At 43.2% G+C, this 26,607-nt stretch overlaps 1 protein-coding gene across 1 annotated transcript; it reads right to left on the bottom strand.

The window, feature by feature from the left end:
• Positions 1 to 62: 62 nt before the first annotated feature.
• pnn (pinin, desmosome associated protein) lies at positions 63 to 26,403 on the bottom strand. Its single transcript, XM_084308646.1, has 9 exons — positions 26,283 to 26,403; positions 19,847 to 19,936; positions 17,381 to 17,452; positions 16,849 to 16,924; positions 16,391 to 16,485; positions 11,385 to 11,460; positions 9,204 to 9,359; positions 8,849 to 8,987; positions 63 to 2,778 (listed from the first exon to the last, which is right to left on the bottom strand). The coding sequence occupies exons 1-9, from the start codon at positions 26,399 to 26,401 to the stop codon at positions 1,184 to 1,186; spliced, it is 2,418 nt and encodes an 805-aa protein (XP_084164772.1). The 5' UTR covers positions 26,402 to 26,403; the 3' UTR covers positions 63 to 1,183.
• Between the last annotated feature and the right edge of the window lie 204 nt (positions 26,404 to 26,607).

Genomic DNA, 26,607 nt, shown 5'->3' with positions numbered 1-26,607 from the left:
CGTCAAACATCCCCCCCACGCCGTCGGAGCCCCCCCCGCCCCCCCCCCCCCCCGCCCCGGCACGGGCCCACGATCCACAGAACTACACAAACAAACCACCCGGCAGGAGGGAGGGAGACGCTGAACTGGGATTAATCACTTCAAAGAATTATAAAAACAGGACGAAAGAAAGACTTAAAAAGAAAAAAAATAATGAGTTGGGAGAGAGGACTGAAAACTGGCAGTGGAGCCTTAGTCGAAAAGCCATAACCCTTTCACTACAGACAGTTAACCCGTCTGGTAGTGTGGTAGTGAAAGGTTAATCTTCTGTAGTGTGGTAGTGAAAGGGTTAAGTCAACCAACTCCGTTTACACAACAGTCATGCAGACAAACCACATGGAGATCCTACGTCGAATAAACCTCAGTCCCGACAAACGGCGGTATGCTTCACACACAGACTCCAGACAGACTGTTCTACTTTAAGGGGGGTTTGACTTGGATAAATCCTAAACATTCATAATGTGGTCATCAAAGATTTTTCATTTCATAGAAATAATCTTTGTGGGAAATCTCCCCGTGTTAAAAAGGAAACCCCCCAACGTGAATAAATCTCTGTACTTCAAGAAGGTTTCATGTTGCGTTTTGGCCGATGTGATATTTTACTGTAAATGATCTACGTCGCATCTCCCCCTTTTTATACAGATAACCACACTAAGCAAAGGCTTCATCTTAAAGGGGAACCTGTCCATATTAAGGGTATGTTCCCCCGTGTTAGAGACAGTAGAGTAGGTCACGTGACTGAAACGGGACAGTTAAAGAGGACACCACGCTTTAAAGAGACACGGGAAAGAAGTGGACGCTTCTCTCCGCAGACGTCCACATCGAGCTAAACTCTCGACGACCAAGTGATAACTAAATACACGCTGAGAGGCGGGTTCTGCGACCGCACTGAAGCTGAAAACTGTGCTTTATCTTGAATGGGGAAGTATCATAGTCAACAGAAATATGGTTTCTAAATGTTGGATGGGTCGAGTGATGTGGTGGGTTCTGCTGGACCAGACCACGGTCCTCACCTTGCCTGTCCGGTGTGGTGGGTTCTGCTGGACTGGATCTGGACTGGATCTCACTGTGGGGACCAGACCACGGTCCTCACCTCGCCTGTCCGGCTCGGCCACGCAGCTCCAGAAACTGACTGAACGCAGCTTCAGCGTCTCTTGTCTTTCCTGTCCCTCTCCTTGTGCTCTCTGTCGCTCCTCCTTCCGCCCCCCCTGCCCTCCTCGCTCCTCCTCTTCTCCTTCAACCCCTTGGAGTCCCTCCCTCCTCCTCCTCCTCCTCCTCCTCCTCCCTTGGAAGACTTGTGCTGGTGGCTCCGCTCGGCTCCTCCCTTCCTCCTCTCCCTCTCGGAGGGCCTCCTCCCCCGCTTGCCACTGTCCCTGCTGCGGCTGCGGCTGCTGGATGAGGAGGAAGAGGAGCGACTAGAACCCGAGGAGGAGCTCCCGCTGGAAGAGGAGCCAGAGGAGGAGGAGCTGTGACTACGAGCCTTCTTCTCCTTCTCCTTCTTCTTCTTCTCCTTCTCCTTCTTCTCCTTCTCCTTCTCCTTCTCCTTCTCCTTCTTCTCCTTCTCCTTCTCCTTCTCCTTCTCCTTCTTCTCCTTCTTCCTGCCTCCCCTCTGCTTCGCCTCCTCCCTGCCCTTGGAGGGGGCCTCCCTGCTGGGGGGCTCGGGGTGGGAGAACTGGGGTTCTGAGACCACTGGTTTTCCTTGTACCTCCCGGTTCTTCTCAACTTGCGGCCCTTGGACCAGATCGAGGCCGGGGATAGCGGACTCCGGCTCAGGCAGGGTGAGGGGCTGAGCCTGTGGGGTTGGCGAGGCCACCTGGGGGTCGGTGGGCTCCAGGACTGGTTCCACCAGTGAGGGGACAGCCCGAGGTGGGTGGCTGGGCTCAGGTGCAGCGTGGCTGGGTAAGGTGGGGTCCGAGGCCTGGTTGTCCTGGCTCTTCTCTTTCTGGGGGAGATCTGTGGGCTCCTGGTCTTTCTCTCCCTTCTTTTCTTCCTCCTCCTTCTCCCCCCCATCCATCTCCATCTCTCCTGACACTGGACTCCCCACCTCCTCTCCTATCTTCTTCTCCCGCTCACTGCCCTTCACCTCGTCTCCTGTCCCCTTCTCTCCCTCAACATCCATCACCTCCTCTGTCTTCTTCTTCTCCTCCTCAACATGCATCACCTCCTCCCCAGTCTTCTCCTCACTGCTCTTCACATCCTCCCCAGTCTTCTCCTCACTGCTCTTCACCTCCTCTCCAGTCTTCTCCTCACTGCTCTTCACCTCCTCTCCAGTCTTCTCCTCACTGCCCTTCCCCTCCTCTCCAGTCTTCTCCTCACTGCTCTTCACCTCCTCTCCAGTCTTCTCCTCACTGCCCTTCCCCTCCTCTCCAGTCTTCTCTCCCTCAACATCCATCCCCTCCTCTCCCTCCCTCTTCCCCTCGCTAGCCTCCATCGCCTCCTCTTCCTCTCCCCTCTTCAACCCCTCCTTCTCTCCTCCCATCCCCTTCCCTTCTCCATGCTTCCCTTTCTTCTTATCCCTCTCTGCCTCCCTTTCCTCTTCCTCCTCTTCCTCCTCCTCCATCTCTATGTCACCACGGTTACCTGTCACCTGGACTACCTGACCTGCGGGCTTACCCTCCGCCGATTGGTCCATCTTCGTTGCCACAGCGGCATCCGGGTCGCGATTGGACTGACGGCGCGGGCGAGATTCCATCTTGCTGAGGTGCTCGGAGAACGCCTCACGCCTCTCCTCGAACACCGCTGGAGGGAGGGACAGGAACACATCAGACACACACCAAAGACCCAAACACACACCAAAGACCCAAACACACACCAAAGACTCAAACACACACCAAAGACTCAAACACACACCAAAGACTCAAACACACACCAAAGACCCAAACACACACCAAAGACCCAAACACACACCAAAGACCCAAACACACACCAAAGACTCGTCAAACACACACCAAAGACCCAAACACACACCAAAGACCCAAACACACACCAAAGACTCGTCAAACACACACCAAAGACTCGTCAAACACACACCAAAGACCCAAACACACACCAAAGACCCAAACACACACCAAAGACCCAAACACACACCAAAGACTCGTCAAACACACACCAAAGACTCGTCAAACACACACCAAAGACCCAAACACACACCAAAGACTCGTCAAACACACACCAAAGACTCGTCAAACACACACACCAAAGACGCGTCAAACACACACCAAAGACTCGTCAAACACACACCAAAGACCCAAACACACACCATAGACTCAAACACACACCAAAGACCCAAACACACACCAAAGACTTGTCAAACACACACCAAATACTCGTCAAACACACACCAAAGACTCGTCAAACACACACCAAAGACTCAAACACACACCAAAGACCCAAACACACACCAAAGACTCGTCAAACACACACCAAAGACTCAAACACACACCAAAGACTCGTCCAACACACACCAAAGACTCGTCCAACACACACCAAAGTAGGGATGCACCGATATGAAAATTGGCCGCCGATACCGATAGTTCAACTAACACTATCGGCCGATACCGATATTTGTATATTTGTATATAAGTATTTGTAAAAAAAAAAAAAAAAAAAAAAAATTTTAATGAAATGAAAACAAAGCCTTTCTATACATTTGTCTGGTTGAAAACTTTATTAACAGATTGCAGAATGTGTAGTTGGGTACGGAATGAGCAACGGAATGGAACCGAGCTATGAACGTACTAACGGAGTAATGCCTTGTTTACTGCTATCTTCGGGTAAATAATATGCTTGTTATTGAACGTGTAACACTTCATTTTAACAGCAGATACTTTCTTAAATGCCATCTTCCCGAGAGAGGGTGTTGACGGGGAGTTGTTATTAATAGCATTGAACAGCTAACCGAAAGCTAGCGTTAACTATTGTTAAAGGTTTAGCCATAACGTTACCTTGGCTAAAGTTGCGGCTATTCATAATGCAGCAATAATGACTGCAGACCTGCAAGCAAAGTACAGCAAGTTGACAAAGGAGTATTCCAACGCAAATCACATTTTCACCAGTAACGTTAGTCTTGCATCTAATAGCTAATAACGTAGCTACGTTAGCTGCCCGGCCCGCCGACCGGCGCTCCACGCATGACCAAATGAGACATAATGATTTTACTGCAACAAATGTTATAATAAAACAAAGCCTTTCTATACATTTGTCTGGTTGAAAACTTTATTAACAGATTGCAGAATGTGTAGTTGGGTACGGAATGAGCAACGGAATGGAACCGAGCTAATGAACGGACTCGGAGTAATGCCTTGCTGCTATGGGTAATAATAATATGCTGATGTTATTGTCCGTGTAACACTAACTATATAACGCTAATGCCACAAAACGAATGCCTTGTTAATCATAAATAGTTACTTTGATGCAGTAGATTGTGTGTGTGTGGGGGGGGGACGGCGGGCGTTGTGCAGGTAGATCGCGCGAGTGAACTTTTTTTTTTTGCCTTTTGACGCTACACAAATTGATGGGTATTTATCGGCGACTGCTATCGGCACATTTGAGCTTATCGGCCGATAGGCCGATAGCAGTCAAGGCACTTATCGGCCGATACCGATACCCGACCGATATATCGGTGCACCCCTACACCAAAGACTCGTCAAACACACACCAAAGACTCGTCAAACACACACCAAAGACTCAAACACACACCAAAGACTCAAACACACACCAAAGACTCGTCAAACACACACCAAAGACTCGTCAAACACACACCAAAGACTCAAACACACACCAAAGACTCAACACACACCAAAGACTCGTCAAACACACACCAAAGACTCAAACACACACCAAAGACTCAAACACACACCAAAGACTCAAACACACACCAAAGACTCGTCAAACACACACCAAAAACTCAAACACACACCAAAGACTCATCAAACACACACCAAAGACTCAACACACCAAAGACTCAACACACCAGACTCAAACACACACCAAAGACTCATAAAAACACGCATCAAAGACGCAACATGAGGTGTGTAGGTAAAACAAATCAAAGACGCAACATGAGGTGTGTAGGTAACACAAATCAAAGACGCAACATGAGGTGTGTAGGTAACACAAATCAAAGACGCAACATGAGGTGTGTAGGTAACACAAATCAAAGACGCAACATGAGGTGTGTAGGTAACACAAATCAAAGACGCAACCAGGGTTTCCGTTAGAAAAAATTGTTGCCGGTCTCCGTGACCTGCAAGATTTCAATCTACCGGACAAATGAGATTAATTCCGGTCATAGTTTATTGAGCTTTAAAACAATTGATAGGCAGGCTATATAAAGAATGTCATCCTCAAGGCATGTAGATTTATAATAGTATTGCTTAAAACTAGGCTACTTTTGCGTATACAGTCATTAATAGGGATGCCCCGATCACGTTTTTTGCCACCGATACCGATCACAGATCGTCATGAGCCATATCGGCCGATACCGATACCGATTGTTTTTGATTAAAAAGAAATTAAAATTTATTTTATATAAAAAGTTTTTTTTTTTTTTTTTATAAAATATATATATTATATAATTAGACTTGTACTTGTATTATCTGCGAGACATCGCCACCACGCAACAAGTCAAAATGCTCGCTATCTCCACTGTCTGTGTATACATACTCTGCTTTGATCAAATCACATTCGGCTCTGCAGATTTACCCTAGGCTCTGCAGATATACCCTACTCCCTCAGCTATCCCCGTTAATGACTGCGACGCAAGCCGGGCTTCGAATATGCATCGAATGAGTGTTATAAGACATTGATATCAGGAGCTGTCTGTAGCTACTGCTAGCCGGAAATATAACGTTAAGACAACGCCTCAGTGAACTATTTAGTTGAATGGGACATTTCGTTTTGAACAGTGAGCTAAGCTAACGTGAGCTAACAGAGGTAACATACACTAGTACTAGATAACTAGACTATTGCTGGAGCATTTGTTGATATCAGGAGCTATCAGTAGCTAGCCGGCTAGATACCGTTCAGTTAGACAATGCCTCATCATGTATTAAACTAAAAGTGAATAGTTGACTGGGTCATTTTGTAGCGGTAGCTAACGTTAGCTCATGGAGGTCCCGTCCCACTAGACTAGACTAGACCTGTGTTTACATGCGTGCGGGAGGAGCTGGAGGAGGAGCAGAAGACGCGCAGCACTGTGTGCAGCTCCCGGTGTCTGAGACAGAACTCAGCGAGTGAGATCTGTTTTGACGATCGGCGAAAATAAAACAGTAACGATAGCTAGGTAGCTAACGTTAGCTCAGGTCGAATGCACTATCTAGACTCAGCAGAGGAGCCGCCTCCTCTGTGTTTACAAACTCTACACGGGTGCGGGCGGGGCTAGGGAGGAGGAGCAGTTTGCAGGTCCTGTCTGAGACAAGCGAGTGAGATATCCACTTGATCAGTTTCCGCGATCGGCGAATATGACTCATTATCGGAATTCCCCGATCGCATATTTATACTGAATATCGGCCGATAACGATCGGTGGCCGATCGATCGGGGCATCCCTAGTCATTAATATATTCCAAATAAAATAAGTCCCTCGATACTCCGTGCTGCTGCTGACTTGAAATAAAATAGACCGCGTATGTGGGCAGTCGGTCCGACACTAAACAGCAGTCTGTTATAAATATAATCACATTTTTATGAGCTAACGAATTCCGTTATATTGGACATTTGTATTAATTATATCAAGCGAAGAACTGAGAAAGCAGAGAGACGGCAACATTGTGGTTTGCGTGACGAGTGACGACTCTCTCCACCTCGCAACGACTTATTTGCAAAGAGTATGGCGCTGCAGAGAAGCTGATTCAGCTGTTATTGGCTCTTTTCTGGGAACCGCACAGCAGCGCCCCCCACCCAACATTGGCTGAAAATGGCTGAATTGGAGTACTGCTGGAATACTGCATTGTGCTGATAGTGCTATGGCTCTGCAGCTTCACAAAAGTTTGCACACCCAGCACTAAGCTCTCGCCATTATTATTAGAAGCAACGAGGAAACAAATGTAATGATCGTTTAATTTTAGCCTATTTTAATACAATTCAAATAATCAAATTGTGCTTAGACTCAGGGAATTATTTTCACCGGACATTAAGACCGGAGAGAGTAAATATGTCGGACTTCAACAGATTTTGCCGGTCAAATACCGGTAATTACCGGCTAACGGAAACGCTGGACGCAACATGAGGCGTGTAGGTAACACAAATCAAAGACACAACATGAGGTGTGTAGGTAACACAAATCAAAGACGCAACATGAGGTGTGTAGGTAACACAAATCAAAGACGCAACATGAGGTGTGTAGGTAACACAAATCAAAGACGCAACATGAGGTGTGTAGGTAACACAAATCAAAGACACAACATGAGGTGTGTAGGTAACACAAATCAAAGACACAACATGAGGTGTGTAGGTAACACAAATCAAAGACACAACACGAGGTGTGTAGGTAACACAAATCAAAGACACAACATGAGGTGTGTAGGTAACACAAATCAAAGACACAACATGAGGTGTGTAGGTAACACAAATCAAAGACGCAACATGAGGTGTGTAGGTAACACAAATCAAAGACGCAACATGAGGTGTGTAGGTAACACAAATCAAAGACACAACATGAGGTGTGTAGGTAACACAAATCAAAGACACAACATGAGGTGTGTAGGTAACACAAATCAAAGACGCAACATGAGGTGTGTAGGTAACACAAATCAAAGACGCAACATGAGGTGTGTAGGTAACACAAATCAAAGACACAACATGAGGTGTGTAGGTAACACAAATCAAAGACGCAACACGAGGTGTGTAGGTAACACAAATCAAAGACACAACATGAGGTGTGTAGGTAACACAAATCAAAGACACAACATGAGGTGTGTAGGTAACACAAATCAAAGACACAACATGAGGTGTGTAGGTAACACACATCAAAGACACAACATGAGGTGTGTAGGTAACACAAATCAAAGACACAACATGAGGTGTGTAGGTAACACAAATCAAAGACGCAACATGAGGTGTGTAGGTAACACAAATCAAAGACGCAACATGAGGTGTAGGTAACACAAATCAAAGACACAACACGAGGTGTGTAGGTAACACAAATCAAAGACACAACACGAGGTGTGTAGGTAACACAAATCAAAGACAACATGAGGTGTGTAGGTAACACAAATCAAAGACACAACATGAGGTGTGTAGGTAACACAAATCAAAGACACAACATGAGGTGTGTAGGTAACACAAATCAAAGACACAACATGAGGTGTGTAGGTAACACAAATCAAAGACAACACGAGGTGTGTAGGTAACACAAATCAAAGACGCAACATGAGGTGTGTAGGTAACACAAATCAAAGACACAACATGAGGTGTGTAGGTAACACAAATCAAAGACGCAACATGAGGTGTGTAGGTAACACAAATCAAAGACACAACATGAGGTGTGTAGGTAACACAAATCAAAGACACAACATGAGGTGTGTAGGTAACACAAATCAAAGACGCAACATGAGGTGTGTAGGTAACACAAATCAAAGACGCAACACGAGGTGTGTAGGTAACACAAATCAAAGACACAACATGAGGTGTGTAGGTAACACAAATCAAAGACACAACATGAGGTGTGTAGGTAACACAAATCAAAGACACAACATGAGGTGTGTAGGTAACACAAATCAAAGACACAACATGAGGTGTGTAGGTAACACAAATCAAAGACACAACATGAGGACACAGAATGACAGATTAGATTCCCTAATCCCAGCTCACCATGTAGTTTCTTGGTGGAGTCGTCGAGGAGCTTCAGCGAGGCAGAGCACATCTTCCCCGGCTGGTAGAAGATGTGAGGCTTGGTCTTGGTGCGGATGAACTTCACCAAATGGTTATTATGGCTGGTCCACTCCTCTTGCTATGGGGGGGGACGGGGGGGGGGGCAAGCGGAGAGGAAAAGGACAGAGGGAGGAGAGGAAAATAAATCCTTAATTTATTATCCAATAGCCAGCTCTACCAGCTCTAGCTCTATGTCCTCACCAGCTCTACCAGCTCTAGCTCTATGTCTCACCAGCTCTACCAGCTCTAGTTCTGTGTCTCACCAGCTCTACCAGCTCTAGCTCTATGTCCTCACCAGTTGGGCCAGCTCCACTTTTTGCTCCAGCAGTCTGAGCTCGGTCTGCTTGGACCTCCGCTCTTCAAACAGCTCTCTCCTCTCACTCTCCACCTTCTTCTTCTCAGTCTCCGCCTTGACCTCCAGCTTCTGCTCGATCTCACAGCGGCGCTTGTGCTGTGGGGCGAGAGAGGGGGATGTAATACTAGCAGGCCTCTACGCTAACCTTTTTACCAACGAGTACATAGCTCCTAAATGAAGACATGTAGGAGCACATAAAGACATGTAGGAGCACACAAAGACATGTAGGAGCACACAAAGACATGAAGGAGCACACAAAGACATGTAGGAGCACACAAAGACATGTAGGAGCACACAAAGACATGAAGGAGCACATAAAGACATGAAGGAGCACATAAAGACATGAAGGAGCACATAAAGACATGAAGGAGCACACAAAGACATGTAGGAGCACACAAAGACATGAAGGAGCACACAAAGACATGAAGGAGCACATAAAGACATGAAGGAGCACATAAAGACATGAAGGAGCACACAAAGACATGTAGGAGCACACAAAGACATGAAGGAGCACACAAAGACATGAAGGAGCACATAAAGACATGAAGGAGCACATAAAGACATGTAGGAGCACACAAAGACATGTAGGAGCACACAAAGACATGAAGGAGCACATAAAGACATGAAGGAGCACATAAAGACATGAAGGAGCACACAAAGACATGAAGGAGCACACAAAGACATGTAGGAGCACATAAAGACATGAAGGAGCACACAAAGACATGAAGGAGCACACAAAGACATGAAGGAGCACATAAAGACATGTAGGAGCACACAAAGACATGAAGGAGCACACAAAGACATGAAGGAGCACACAAAGACATGAAGGAGCACATAAAGACATGAAGGAGCACATAAAGACATGAAGGAGCACATAAAGACATGAAGGAGCACACAAAGACATGTAGGAGCACACAAAGACATGAAGGAGCACACAAAGACATGAAGGAGCACATAAAGACATGAAGGAGCACATAAAGACATGAAGGAGCACACAAAGACATGTAGGAGCACACAAAGACATGAAGGAGCACACAAAGACATGAAGGAGCACATAAAGACATGAAGGAGCACATAAAGACATGTAGGAGCACACAAAGACATGTAGGAGCACATAAAGACATGTAGGAGCACACAAAGACATGAAGGAGCACACAAAGACATGAAGGAGCACATAAAGACATGAAGGAGCACATAAAGACATGTAGGAGCACACAAAGACATGTAGGAGCACATAAAGACATGTAGGAGCACACAAAGACATGAAGGAGCACACAAAGACATGAAGGAGCACATAAAGACATGAAGGAGCACATAAAGACATGTAGGAGCACATAAAGACATGAAGGAGCACATAAAGACATGTAGGAGCACACAAAGACATGTAGGAGCACATAAAGACATGTAGGAGCACACAAAGACATGTAGGAGCACACAAAGACATGAAGGAGCACATAAAGACATGTAGGAGCACATAAAGACATGTAGGAGCACACAAAGACATGTAGGAGCACACAAAGACATGAAGGAGCACATAAAGACATGTAGGAGCACATAAAGACATGTAGGAGCACACAAAGACATGTAGGAGCACACAAAGACATGTAGGAGCACATAAAGACATGTAGGAGCACACAAAGACATGAAGGAGCACATAAAGACATGTAGGAGCACACAAAGACATGTAGGAGCACAGTGAACAATTTTAACGCGCAGCGGGCCGCATCTCTTGGGGACGATTTGCCCACCGGCGTCACACGTCACTTTGGCGCCCTCTAGCGGCCCGGGTGTGCATATTTTTTAATACTATACATATCGAATTAAAGCCCCATTTGTTGCCTGTCGATTGCCATTTCAAGCGACAAATCCGTTCAGCGGTTCTCGAGTTACATTACCAAAATTGCTCGTAATCACTCATTTCTGAACGGATGTTCTGTTGCTCTGTATAAAGACATGATCCATTGTGTCGGAACGTCTAAGTCTGTTTTTCAGCGAGGAGTATCGGGGGGTTGTTGGACAGGGTTGACGAGGCTGAACCGTCTTCACGTCCATTGCTGCCACGTGTCAGTGAGGCATGGAAATACATCCACTTAATATGTAAATAACACATGTTGACCTTACCCTCTCTGTGGACACGTTGGACTCCTGTTGGAACTTCTGTAAGGTCCCCATAAGCAGGCCGAACATACGCCTGTTCCTGAGGGGCCACACACACATACAGACACACCGTTAGCCATGTACCCGCCAACATCACATCCTTTATGAAAAAATTTTCATGTTCACATCAAGAGTTTGTTCACTGAGCTGAACTTATAGAGCAGTGGTTCTCAAACTACGGGTCGCGACCCAAATTATCATCAGATTAACTTCTAGAGCTTGTTCCCTTCTCATCTCTGTATATAAACACCAGTGGCGAATTATCAGGGCCTTCAAGGTATTCAGAGAAGGCCCTGTGAGCCTCAGAAGAAAGAAAATATGAATTTTAAAAATTACTTTTTTAATTTTAATTTTTTAATTTTTTTTAATCAAATGTATTAAAATAGTTTGTGTCGCTAATCTGTTAAAACCGCACTGTTTCACTCGCCATAGTTGTTTTCGACCCATTCACTGCGCATTAGAGCGTTTTTGTACAGGAGAAAATAACAGCCAATCGGAGATTTCTTTTCACAAGTCTCTGGGCAGACTTTCCTCCATCGGTGCACAACGAAAAGGTCAAAAAAAATCGGGATATTTTAAAACGGCTCATACACTGCGTGGTTTTCCTAGGGAAACAGGAGATGGCTTTCAGGGGCCATGATGAGAGTGGAACATCTTTGAACCGGGGGAATTACCTGGAGCTTTTGTCATTTTTAGCAGAATATGATCCAGCTTTGCACTAACATCTGACCACTTCCAAGGTATTTATTGGAACCTCAAGTCAAATACAGAACGATTTGATAAGTGCTGTTGCTGATGTGATGAATGACGAAATTAAAGAAGAAATAAGGAACGCGTCATGTGTAGCTCTAATGCTGGATGAAACGTCCGATGTGAGCAATGCTGCACAGCTGTCGATTGTTCTTCGTTATGTAACAGACGGTGGCGTAAAAGAGAGGTTCATTAAATATGTGGATGTGTCGGGGGGCAAAACAGCAGAAGAGGTTGCAACCCTGGCTCTTAATTTCTTGGAGGAATATGCATGCACAGATAAACTTGTAGCGCAGTGTTACGATGGTGCACCCGTTATGGCCTCGGGACTAAACGGTGTCCAAGCCAAAGTGAAGGAAAGGGTCCCCGATGCGCTTTTCATACACTGTTATGCACATGTCCTTAATTTAGTTTTATCTCAAGGTGTAAAAAAAATTCAAGAATGCAAAATCTTCCTCTCACACCCGTCTTCCATGGCCGCGTTCTTTACTAAATCGCCCAAACGTACGCAAGTGCTTGACCAGATGTGTCAAAGGCGACTGCCACGAGTTGCACCAACTAGGTGGAATTTCACATCAAGATTGGTTTGCACTGTATTTGAACAGAAAGATGCTCTTAAGGACGTGTTCCAGTACATAGTTGACCACCATGAGGAATTTGACGATACTGCTACAGGCGGTGCTGATGCTCATATATCATACTTGAGCACCTTTGAATTTAGCTTTTTAATTTCAACATTTTACGAAATGTTTTCCCATGCAGATGTTCTTTTTGACATTTTGCAGAGCAAGTCATTTGACATGCAGTTTTGTTTGGCTCGGGTGGACGAGTTTTGCATTCGCATTGAGGAGCAGAGGCCACGTTTTGAGCAACTCTATGACGAGACAGTTAACACCATCGGTGTGCCACCTGGGCGCAGAGCGTGCGGAGATCCACGTACATACTACAAGAAGGTGCATGATGGCATTATTGACAATATTCTAAATCAAATGACAACTCGTTTTAAAGATCACGAAAAGCTTTCATTCCTTTCCTTTCTGGATCCCACGCAGTTCACCATCTATAAGAAAACGTTCCCTGAAACTGCTTTCACAAGCCTGACTGACAGCTACGGGCCGCGTTTTGACTTGCCACGGCTGAAAACCGAACTCGGTGTCATGTATTCTATGGCAGATTTTCAGGGAAAGGACCCATCTGACCTTCTTCTATTTCTTCAACAAAAAAAACTCAGTGAAAGCATGAAGCAGCTATATAAACTGACGTGTTTAGTTGTAACTATCCCTGTCACCACCTCAACCGTGGAAAGGACATTTTCTGCCCTCAAGCGCATTAAAACATATGCAAGGAATACAACCGGACAAGCCCGACTCTCTGCATTATCCTCCATGTCAATTGAAAAAGAAATGCTCCTGGATCTGAAAAGGACTGATCAGCTGTATGACCGGGTCATTGAAAAGTTCACCCAAACGGACAGGAGGATGGATTTCGTCTTCAGGTGAACCACGTCAAAATGGTGAGTGAAACAAATTAATTTATATTGATTATATTGATCTGCCGCTGCGCATTTTATTTCCACACAAATATATGTCTGTCTTGAAATATTGGCTGGGCTGCTGTGCGTTTCATTTGGTAATTCTTGACTTGATCTTTCTTTGCATACCGTAACTTCCCTCTAAGCACAATTTGAATTGTATTAAAATAGTTACATTTGTTTCGTTGTTGAGTCACCATGCATGTCTAATAATGACAACTCGCTGGGAGGCGGAGATCGGCATTGGTTTCAGCGATCACGCAACGTTGAACCACGCGATAATGTTGCCGTCTCTCTCTGCTTTCTCAATTCTTCGCTTGATATAATTAATACAAATGTCCAATATAACGGAATTCGTTAGCTCATACAAATGTGATTATAACAGACTGCTGTTTAGTGTCGGGCCGACTGCCCACAGAACGGTCTATTTTATTTCAAGTCAGCAGCAGCAGCACGGAGTATCGAGGGACTTATTTTATTTGGAATATAATATTAATAATATATAATATTATGAAGGCCCGGTTAACTCCGGTACGCTTCGCCACTGATAAACACCTACCTCTTGTTTTCCCTTCTCATCTCTGTATATAAACACCTACCTCTTGTTTTCCCTTCTCATCTCTGTATATAAACATACCTCTTGTTTTCCCTTCTCATCTCTGTATATAAACACCTACCTCTTGTTTTCCCTTCTCATCTCTGTATATAAACACCTACCTCTTATTTTCCCTTCTCATCTCTGTATATAAACAGATACCTCTTGTTTTCCCTTCTCATCTCTGTATATAAACACCTACCTCTTGTTTTCCCTTCTCATCTCTGTATATAAACACCTACCTCTTGTTTTCCCTTCTCATCTCTGTATATAAACACCTACCTCTTGTTTTCCCTTCTCATCTCTGTATATAAACACCTACCTCTTGTTTTCCCTTCTCATCTCTGTATATAAACACCTACCTCCGTTTTCCCTTCTCATCTCTGTATATAAACACCTACCTGTTTTCCCTTCTCATCTCTGTATATAAACACCTACCTGTTTTCCCTTCTCATCTCTGTATATAAACACCTACCTGTTTTCCCTTCTCATCTCTGTATATAAACAGATACCTGTTTTCCCTTCTCATCTCTGTATATAAACACCTACCTGTTTTCCCTTCTCATCTCTGTATATAAACAGATACCTGTTTTCCCTTCTCATCTCTGTATATAAACACCTACCTGTTTTCCCTTCTCATCTCTGTATATAAACAGATACCTGTTTTCCCTTCTCATCTCTGTATATAAACACCTACCTGTTTTCCCTTCTCATCTCTGTATATAAACAGATACCTGTTTTCCCTTCTCATCTCTGTATATAAACACCTACCTGTTTTCCCTTCTCATCTCTGTATATAAACAGATACCTGTTTTCCCTTCTCATCTCTGTATATAAACACCTACCTGTTTTTCCTTCTCATCTCTGTATATAAACAGATACCTGTTTTCCCTTCTCATCTCTGTATATAAACACCTACCTGTTTTCCCTTCTCATCTCTGTATATAAACACCTACCTCTTGTTTTCTCTTCTCATCTCTGTATATAAACACCTACCTCTTGTTTTCCCTTCTCATCTCTGTATATAAACATACCTCTTGTTTTCCCTTCTCATCTCTGTATATAAACACCTACCTCTTGTTTTCCCTTCTCATCTCTGTATATAAACATACCTCTTGTTTTCCCTTCTCATCTCTGTATATAAACATACCTCTTGTTTTCCCTTCTCATCTCTGTATATAAACACCTACCTCTTGTTTTCCCTTCTCATCTCTGTATATAAACACCTACCTCTTGTTTTCCCTTCTCATCTCTGTATATAAACAGATACCTGTTTTCCCTTCTCATCTCTGTATATAAACACCTACCTGTTTTCCCTTCTCATCTCTGTATATAAACACCTACCTCTTGTTTTCCCTTCTCATCTCTGTATATAAACACCTACCTCTTGTTTTCCCTTCTCATCTCTGTATATAAACACCTACCTCTTGTTTTCCCTTCTCATCTCTGTATATAAACAGATACCTCTTGTTTTCCCTTCTCATCTCTGTATATAAACAGATACCTCTTGTTTTCCCTTCTCATCTCTGTATATAAACACCTACCTCTTGTTTTCCCTTCTCATCTCTGTATATAAACACCTACCTCTGTTTTCCCTTCTCATCCCTGTATATAAACAGATACATCTGTTTTCCCTTCTCATCTCTGTATATAAACACCTACCTCTGTTTTCCCTTCTCATCTCTGTATATAAACACCTACCTGTTTTTCCTTCTCATCTCTGTATATAAACAGATACCTGTTTTCCCTTCTCATCTCTGTATATAAACACCTACCTCTTGTTTTCCCTTCTCATCTCTGTATATAAACACCTACCTCTTGTTTTCCCTTCTCATCTCTGTATATAAACACCTACCTCTTGTTTTCCCTTCTCATCTCTGTATATAAACACCTACCTCTTGTTTTCCCTTCTCATCTCTGTATATAAACACCTACCTCTTGTTTTCCCTTCTCATCTCTGTATATAAACACCTACCTCTTGTTTTCCCTTCTCATCTCTGTATATAAACACCTACCTCTGTTTTCCCTTCTCATCTCTGTATATAAACACCTACCTCTTGTTTTCCCTTCTCATCTCTGTATATAAACACCTACCTCTGTTTTCCCTTCTCATCTATGGTCTGGTCCTGGATGAGGTCTCGGCGTGTTCTCTCCTTGGAGGTGGCTACCACTGACGACTGCAACGCCGGCTGAAAGGGCAAAGACGCAGATTAACTCATGTAGAACTGGACATCCTAGAGCTTCGGTCTGATAATGTACACCAGGTTTTGGTGGTGGTGGAGGTTTGGGAGACCAGAGTATGATTGGGTGGTGGTGGAGGTTTGGGAGACCAGAGTATGATTGGGTGGTGGTGGAGGTTTGGGAGACCAGAGTATGATTGGGTGGTGGTGGAGGTTTGGGAGACCAGAGTATGATTGGGTGGTGGTGGAGGTTTGGGAGACCAGAGTATGATTGGGTGGTGGTGGAGGTTTGGGAGACCAGAGTATGATTGGGTGGTGGTGGAGGTTTGGGAGACCAGAGTATGATTGTTGGGGGAATAGGTTTCTCTTTACCTTCTTGACATCGTCATCATCCTCGGCGTCACTGTCGTGACGGGAGTCTCTCCTGGCTCTCTGGTCCCCAGCCAGCCTGGACACACAAAAGGTAGCTTTGTAATCGCCGGTTCCAGGCTGTAAATGTACTGCAAGTACGCTTTGCTCGCAAAACGTACCGCAAAGTTCTTGAAATGGTCCCAACTTTCAAGATGTCAAGACATTGTGATTAGAATGTAAAATTGTAATTAATCACGGCAGCTCTCGGTAAACAGACGAGACTCTCGATTGAAATTTTGACAAGTTGGACGGGACCATGTGTCCAAAAAGATAAACCCACTAAATATCCTTTAACCCTTTCACTGCCGCACTACCAAAACGGTTAACCCTTTCACTGCGACAATACACAGAAGGTTAACCCTTTCACTGCCACACGACAGAAGGTTAACCCTTTACTATCACACAACCGACGACAGCAGTCGGTTGTGTGATAGTAAAGGGTTAACCTTCTGTCGTGTGGCAGTGAAAGGGTTAAAACACGATGACCTCTCACCTCAGCAGGGCCCCTTCGATGTCCCGCTGCTTGGCCGGGGGCCCGCCTCCTCCCATGTCGGCAAGACTCCGTCTGCAGAACACAACATTCAAATCAAATCAAATCTATCTAAGGCCCGACAACACACGTTAAAGGGGACCTGCATTGCTATTCCTTGCACTATTTGGGCAACTTTACACAATTCCTGTGAGTCTATGGAAGACATCTGTAAGGTTTATATATGTTTTATATTTCTAATTGAGTACTCAAAAGCATAATTTTCCAGCCTCAAGATTTCAGCCCGTTATTGGCCTGGCTCCGCCCATAAGCACTTTCAGTGACAGTCACCCACACAGTCTGCGAGTGGCAGACAGAGAGAGATGGAGGAGAGAGCGAGAACTGTGTAAACACAGCTGCCTGTGTGAGATACGCAGGTCCCCTTCTCTCTCTCTCTCTCTCCCCCGTTTGAGGAAGTCTTCCACTGTGCCGCGCGCTATAGACGGGGCGTTAGTTTTATGCTCCCGAATCGAGAGAGAGGGAGAGAGAGACAGGCCGAAAGACGACAGCGCGACGCGTGTGTGTATGTGTGCTCTGCCGCGAGGGTCTATCCGATTCTCCCTCTCTCGCTCTGTCAAATCCAATCGGATCACTATCCGCTCCATCCTCGCCACATGACGTCACCATGCAAGTCGAATCAGAATGACCCGATTTTTTCGAACCAGGAAATGAATGACGGCAATCCGCCAATATGGTATTTAGAGACACAAACACATTGATACTAACTCTTATTACTATAATACAATGATAGACACTGAAAAAATACATTTATAATGCATGTCACCTTTAATGTCCCCATGGGCCAGACACGTCTTCTTTAACCTCTTCCACCTGTGGAATATTTTCTGAAAATCCACCTAAAATATATACCTAGGTAAATGGAGGATTGCTCCACTTCTACAAGGTCCATTTGCATATTCTATGGACCTCAGTGAATGTATTCAGTGTCAGAAATATTGCGTCTATTACTAGGCTTGCTTAAATTGTCATGAAACAGAGAATATGAAATGATTTTTCTTTGCATCTTTGACAGTGAACAACACCATGCTAATAATGACCAGACATGAAGAACTGCCACTGATCTTGTGCAGTACCTTCTTGAGATCATGTGTACAAAAAATCTAAGGAAATGAATAAAGGGAAGATGATTAAACAGAAGGTTCTGTAGATACAGTACTGAATTCTCCCATCCAGACCAATGCAATTTGAAACATTATTATAGAATATAGAATAGGAGGCATATAAATTACCTTATTATAGCCAATTCTCACATTTATATATATACATATATTATCTTTCAAATGCCTGAGTTCAATTTGGATTTAGTATCACCAGGCGTGCATAAGAACAGATAATGAAATCTACTGTACTTTTTTATTTCCCCCCACAGTGCAACCGTTTTGAAACTAATTTCAGATCTAATTGTTCCTACATGTTAATAGGGAAGAGAAACTTGAAAGCCTTTCAATATTTGTCAACAACTTTACCTTTTGTGGCTTATTATCCCGAATAATAACAGTTATTGAAATAATTCATACAGAACGCTGAACCTTGAACCCCATAGAATCTTCCAGGAAGTGTAGTTTTACTTTCAACGTAGAACCAGACCTGTGGACGTCTGCTACAAGAATACTACAATTCCCATGGTTCAAGTTAAATCTATCTAATGACACTTTTAACCTATTGCTAAACTAACGTATTGATGATATACATTCTACATGCTGTTGTGACATGTTTATGATGTTAATACTTGAAATTAAAATCGGTCATAAAGATATTGATTTATGACCAGATGTCATTTCGGGACCCTTTCACTGCCGCACTACCAAACGGTTAACCTGTCCCTTGCGACAATACACAGGTTAACCCTTTCACTGCCACGCTACAGAAGGTTAACCCTTTCACTGCCACGCTACAGACAGTAACCGTCGGTAGTGTGATAGTAAAGGGGTGGCCTTCTGTGGTGTGGCAGTGAAAGGGTTAACATTACTCCTGGTCACTGGCTCCCTCCACCTCGTGAAGTTAGTTGAGAGAATGCCAAGAGTGTGCAAAGCTGTCATCAAGAGAAAAGGGTGACTGTAGTGATGCACGATAATCGGCCACCGATATAATATCGGCCGATAGTCTTTTTTTATTTTTTAAACATCGGTATCAGTCCGATAAAGATAGGGCGTTTTTTTTTTAGATTGAAAAAAAGATTTTAATCGTTTTTCTTTTACATGTTTTTTTTGTTTGTTTTTTTGAAAACAAGTTACAAAAGCAAAACAAATTATAATTTATGAGTTTTGGAAAATAGCTCTTTATTTGATTATCATAAAAAAGTGTTTTCTATACAGAGATATCGACATTGGTAAATATCGGTGTCGGCCAGAACAGCAATATTAGTATCGGTCATCGGTATGGGTGCATCTAGGTGACTACTGGCTGTACCTGAGCAGGCCGATGCCTCTGCCTCTGCCTCTGCCACCTCCTGTTCCAGGCCCGGCTATGGGGCCTCCAAGCCGCCGGATCTGGCCCGGTCTGGAAGACGGACAAACACACACAACATGAAGCCATCACTCCATCAACTGGGGCAGGACGCAACTAGAGCCATAGAAATCCACGTTCACGGACGGAATTATTCATTCCCACTTATTAGACACTATTTCTGATTGTAAAATGAGCGTAGAAAGCAAAATACAGAATTCTGAAATACGGAATTTGGAAAAAATTAAACTAATTTCATATGGCTCTAGACCAGGGGTTCTCAAACTTTTTTATACCACAAGTTCCACAACCCCATTTTATTTAGGATTTTCTTTGGCGACCCCACACTTAATGTATCGCGTAATTTCAGCGTGGAAATAAGGAATATCAAAATAAAAGTTAAAGCACACGTTGTTTCGAAATTACAGAACTATGTTATCAATGAAATGAATGAATATTATCAAAAAAGCAATGGAATTGTTTCTGTATACACATTTATAAAACGTGGTATATTTAGCCAAAATATGTTGCCAGAACATGAAAAGAAAATGCGCTCACGTGCGCTTTGGCAGAGATCCGCTTCTACTCTGAAAATCTGCCCTCACAAAGGCAGGCCTGTACGCTGCGACGAGATCGTCGCAAATTGCCCCCTAATTTGGCCGGTGCGAATGAAAAATTATATCTACTCGCAAGCTTGCGAATAGTGATTTCACCCCTTCATTCGCATTTCACTACACTAACATTAGCCTACAACCAGGGCTGTACAGGCGACATAATGTTGCGGTTGTAATTTCATTAGACAGACCAGCGCGGACATTTAATAACATGCAATTTAATTGACACAAGCAATGGGCTAACGTTAGCTGGTGGTCCCGAGTGAAGCAGGGACGGCGGAGCTATAGGCTAACGTTAGCTGGTGGTCCCGAGTGAAGCAGGGACGGTGGAAAAGTGAGGAAAGGGGGTGGGTTATATTGACAAGTGACAACGCTTGACAACAGAAGTTTAAACATAACTTCATATTTATTAGTTATTCGTTTCTGTATATCATCCACTGTGACTTTCCATCTCCGTGTTAGACTCTTCCTGTTTACATTCGAGTGTGACGTCATCACCTACGGCAGCTTAGACGATCAAAACGCGAACCTAGAACAAAACCCGGGGGGGGGGGCTGGCTCTCTTGTGCGTTCTCACCCCCTCTCTCTCTCTCGCTCTCTCTCTACATTCAATGATTTAAAGTAGCCAAACGTTACAGACAGTATAAATACTAACTGGATAGTTGATGATAAACATTTAATTTCATTTCACTAAAATCATTAAGTCTGCTATAAGCCATTATCCCTTTGTGTGTAATTATTATTTTCTCACAGTAGTATATATATATATATATATATATATATATATATATATATATATATATATATATATATGTGTGTGTGTGTGTGTGTGTGTGTGTTTGGCTAAAGTGGATAGAAAACACAGTACTGTGCAAAAAAAGGGCACCCAAGAGTTTTTATATAAATAGTCTTAGATGTAAATAATTTTTTTATTAGTGTGTCAGTAGACTACTCTTAGTACATTTTCATTAAATAATTTTTTAAAGCATCTTCATGGTTTAATAATGCAAACATATAATAATAATAATAAATAATTTAGGACCTGCTCCGAGGTCACCATTTGGCACACATGCGAACCATGCATACAATGTTGTATCTGCGATGTTGTATGATGTTGCAGGGACTTATTATAATCATCATATTGGCGTGACTGTATGCATCAAAGGGTTAAATCAAGCATTTTTAAGTGCTTTAGGAAATGTCAAAATATTGCGATATATATTGTGTATCGTGATATGGCCAAAAAATATCGCAATATCATTTAGAGGCCATATCGCCCAGCCCTACTATAATGGTAAAATAGTTATTTAAAAATGTGCCCCTAAAAAATATTCTTTGCCCCTAAATTTCTCATTTAGGGGCAAGTGTGCCCCTAGTGAAAAAGCTTAGCGTACAGCCCTGAAAGGTATGTTGATGCGAAGGGGACACGTTTTCTCAGCGCAGCATTACACAACACTGGGCACTCGTTCCGGACTGATATCCAGAACTTTGCGAGGGCCCGTCCAGTGAACGGGACTTTCAGTAGCTCGTCACACGAAAGATCATTGAGCACCTCCTGCATTCTGTTCCTACAACAAGCCATCAAGCTGAGTAAACTGAGTAAGACAAAGCCAGTGATGAAGGATAGAGATAGTGATGGAGGATAGAGACAGTGATGGAGGATAGAGACAGTGATGGAGGATAGAGACAGTGATGGAGGATAGAGACAGTGATGGAGGATAGACAGTGATGGAGGATAGAGACAGTGATGGAGGATAGACAGTGATGGAGGATAGAGACAGTGATGGAGGATAGAGACAGTGATGGAGGATAGAGACAGTGATGGAGGATAGAGACAGTGATGGAGGATAGAGACTAGGGCTGGGCGATATAACGATAAATATCGCGATATATTTTAATAATCGATATCGAATATCGAAATTTAAAAAAAAATCGAAAAATCGTTTTTTTTTTTTTTTTTTACCTGCAACGGGGCAGTTTTAAAACTAGAGACAGTGGACAGACTTGTCTTTCTTGCCTGCAACTTAAAGTAATGGCTTTGCTTGTCCAAATGACAATACTGACCAAATTCAGATTTATTTTTCTCTTGTCCATTTATTTTGTTTGCTTTCTAATTTAAAATACATTTTGAAACCGTCTGTACACAGTAGGCTATGTGTGCTAGCAGAACTAGACTCCAGTCACGAGTCACAGTGCACATGTGCGGTGGTTTGTCCACCAAAAAAGCGCCAAAAGATCGAAAATAAACTAGCAGAGCCAGAACTGTTCAACTCCTCTGGAGCCACAGCCAGCAGAGAAGCCGGTTTACTTTAGCTTTTAAACCAGCTGCAGCCTGAGAACTGGAGTGTGAGGGGATGTAACACTAAAGATAGCGGCAATGACAAAGAATTGCTGCAAAATAAACATACATCTGTTGTTAAAAAAAAAAAAAAAAAAATTAATACTTATAACAATTCGATAATTATCGATATCGAGAAATAAAATAAAATCATCATATCGTTATCGCGATATGATTTTTTTCCATATCGCCCAGCCCTAATAGAGACAGTGATGGAGGATAGAGACAGTGATGGAGGATAGAGACAGTAATAGAGGGTAGACAATAGGGATGGGTAACGAATTCGGTACTTTTGAGGCACCGAACCGAAACACGTCGGTACTACCGAGTAACGAATCAAGTGAGAAACCAAAAAAGAAAAAAAAAAAAAAATTTACTTTTTTATTTTCATGTCAACGTTCACACGCACAATATATGCTTACCTAGGATTTGACTTGATTCAACAACAAAGCAGTCGGAGCAATGACAAGCCGAAAACTGTCGAAATTGTAGTTATTTGAAGTTTGGATTTTTTTTTTACGACTGAGGTAGGTAAATAAAATTTCTTGAGACTAAAGTACTGAAAAAAGGTACCGTTGGGTACCGGTATCGATTCACAGGTACCGGTTCAAATGTGAAAGGTACCCATCCCTAGTAGACAGGACAGACACTGTGTGGTTCTGCAACATTAGTCAGTTTAATCTGATATTCAGTTCCAGTGCATCCATTCTGATGTTGACCATTAAGCCTACTTAGTTATATTATTGAATTAAGTCTGTAGCATGAAGGCTATATAGCTTACCAGTGTTTAAACGTTGTCTTGCCGTTGTAACCTATGCATTGATTTCACACCAATTGCAGCAAGCAGGGTTTCCGTTAGAATTTTTTTTTGCAGGTCTGAGTGTCCGGTAGATTTCAATCTACCGGACAAATGGGATAAATTCCGGTCAGAGTTTATTGAGCTTAAAAACAATTGATATGCCTATATAAAGAATGACATCATCAAGGCATTTATAATATTTTAACTTAAAACTAGGCTACTTTTGCGTATATACAGTCATTAATATATTCCAAATAAAATAAGTCCCTCGAGACTTCGTGCTGCTGCCGACTTGAGGTGTCGGTGGGCAGTCTGCCCGACCTTAATAAACAGCAGTCTGTTATAATCACATTTTTATGAGCTAACGAATTCCGTTATATTGGACATTTATATTAATTATATCAAGCGAAGAACTGAACATTATCGTGGGTTTGCGTGATTTATATCTCCACCTCCCAACGACTTGGTGCTGGTCATAATGTCCGGTGAAAATAATTCCCTCTAAACACAATTTGATTATTTGAATTGTATTAAAATAGGCTAAAATTAAATAGCCTATGCGATGAACAAAACAATCATTTGTTTCATCGTTGCTTCACCAAGCAGCCGGTCTAATAATGACATTCTGTTGTCAGCGCGAGCTGGCTGCTGATATATTTACGTGAAGCATGGAGCAGCAGTGTTTTTAGGTCCGGTCTGGAAACCGCTCAGCAGCGCCCCCACCCAACAGCTGAATTGCCAATGGCTGAATTGGAGTACTGCACCCTGCCGGCCGGCAGATGGATGCTTCTCGCAAATATATCAGCAGCCAGCTCGCGCTGACAAGACAATGTCATTATTAGACCGGCTGCTTAATGATTGTTTGTTTCGTTCATCGCATAGGCTATTTAATTTTAGCCTATTTTAATACAATTCAAATAATCTAATTGTGTTTAGAGGGAATTATTTTCACCGGACATTATGACCGGAGAGATTAAATATGTCGGACTTCAACAGATTTTGCCGGTCAAAAACCGGTAATTACCGGCTAACGGAAACGCTGGCAGCAAGTCATGGAAGACACCCAGGGATCAATTGGCTTGATATGATGGCCCTCTGCCATTATCCAGTCGTAGGCTACTTACTAATCAATTGCAAATTAATCAAGGACAGAAACTCAGGCTACTCAGCCTAGCAGCCACGGTCCTAATGTAACCGGCTGGACGGGCTCTGCAGGACTGAGCTACAACCGTTTCAACTGCAATGCGATTAAAAAAAGGGAAATGGTTTCTTTCTCTCCGGGTTGCCAGGTTGCACAAAACAAATTCAGGATGGTCTCACACAGAAAGTCAGGTGAGAAAACTCAACCCTTCACACATTCTCCACAGATTAAAATCCTGGTTTCCTGATAAACAAGTGAATTATCAAAAGGCATGTTCTTCTTTAGAGATCGGTAACATCTTAGTTCTGATTCCATGTCCGTCCGTGTCTTAAGGCCCACCTTTAGATTGGGTTCGTCATCGTACAGCGCAACGAAAAAAATAAGTTGTCATCCAAATAACCAGAAAGCAAGGTAACAGTAAAGTGCAATAACAATATACATATTGTATATATTATATAATATGTTATACCCGTATCACTGTACATATTCACACTACCACTCTGTATACATCTGATTAGCAGCACTATACTCAGCAGTACTAATTTATATACGTTATACCCCATTTAATCACATTGTATATTGCTAATACACTTTAAACTTGTTTTCGTTGTGCTGTACTTGTGCTGCAGCTGCACGATGACAAATACATTTGAATCTAATCTAAAGGGAGGTATCAATGTTGAGGAGAGTGAATGAGAGTTAAAGAGTCCTTCATAATCAGTATTCACTACATCATCACCAGAGAGAACACGACACTCACACACTGCTTATCATCCAGGCAGTGAGGCCAGCATATACCTTGAACACACACACATATCATGTATGTATGTATGTATGTATGTATGTACAGCCCCCCCCCCCCCCCCCCCACCTACTCCAATGTACAGTTTCTTCGTCAAATGTACTCTTTTTTAGACTCTTCTTGTATCACAAACAGTACTGTATTTGTAGATCTGGTATGTCATAAATGTATAGATGTAGCAGTACTGTCTATCTGTATGTCGTGTATGTCATATATGTTATGATGAATTGAAAATGGGGGACCCTGATGTAAACAAGATGAAAGTCTTTCTCTGGTCTGCATCCCCTTAACAATTGTGTGTATTGAGCTGTACTGTACCCATTCTGCAATCTGTTAATAAAGTTTTCAATCAATCAAACGTTGGTCGTGTGTGGGGACTTAGCTAGCTAGGAGGCTAATTTTAACCAGGAACGAAGAAGACTCTCTATCTCTCTCTCTCTCGCTGTTTTACCAGTTCTCCTCTTTTACATGTTTATTATTTACACACCGTGGCTAGTCTACAGTTGTTGTTAAGAGAACTTAGAAGAACAAACTAACTGTGTGACTCAATCAGTCCGTGTCTCAGTTCCGGGGCTCACTGTTAGCTCACTGTTAGCTCGCCGTTAGCTCGCCGTCGCCAGATGAGCCGGCTCTCGGATGATTAATAACCGCTCGGGTTGAGTTAGTTAGTTCCCCGACAGTATATATATAATATAACGTCTCTCACCTCGCCTCGTTGGGGTCTCGTCCGGTCAACTTGCGGATGTTCTCGTCCACGTTCTTCAGGCCCTGCTTGGCCTTGTCGAGCTGCTCCTGGAGACTCCGCACCGCCGCCTCCGCCGCCATCTTAGTTCAGTAGTCTGTGCGTCACGTCACGTCACGTGCTCCTCCTCCTCCTCCTCGCCCCGCGGTGCATCTCTGGGAGAGGAGCGCGTTCACAGTTGATATCTCGCAGACACGCTGACGTCACGAGACCGCCGCCATCTTGGTATTGGGGAAACAAACGGATTTCTTGATTGATTGAAAACTTTATTAACAGATTGCAGAATGGG

Source organism: Notolepis coatsorum, assembly GCF_963971535.1.
Source record: "Notolepis coatsorum genome assembly, chromosome: 2".
In the NCBI taxonomy this organism is placed as follows: domain Eukaryota; kingdom Metazoa; phylum Chordata; class Actinopteri; order Aulopiformes; family Paralepididae; genus Notolepis; species Notolepis coatsorum.
Note: the sequence above shows the minus strand (reverse complement) of the source record. Positions and strands in the feature narration are given on the sequence as shown.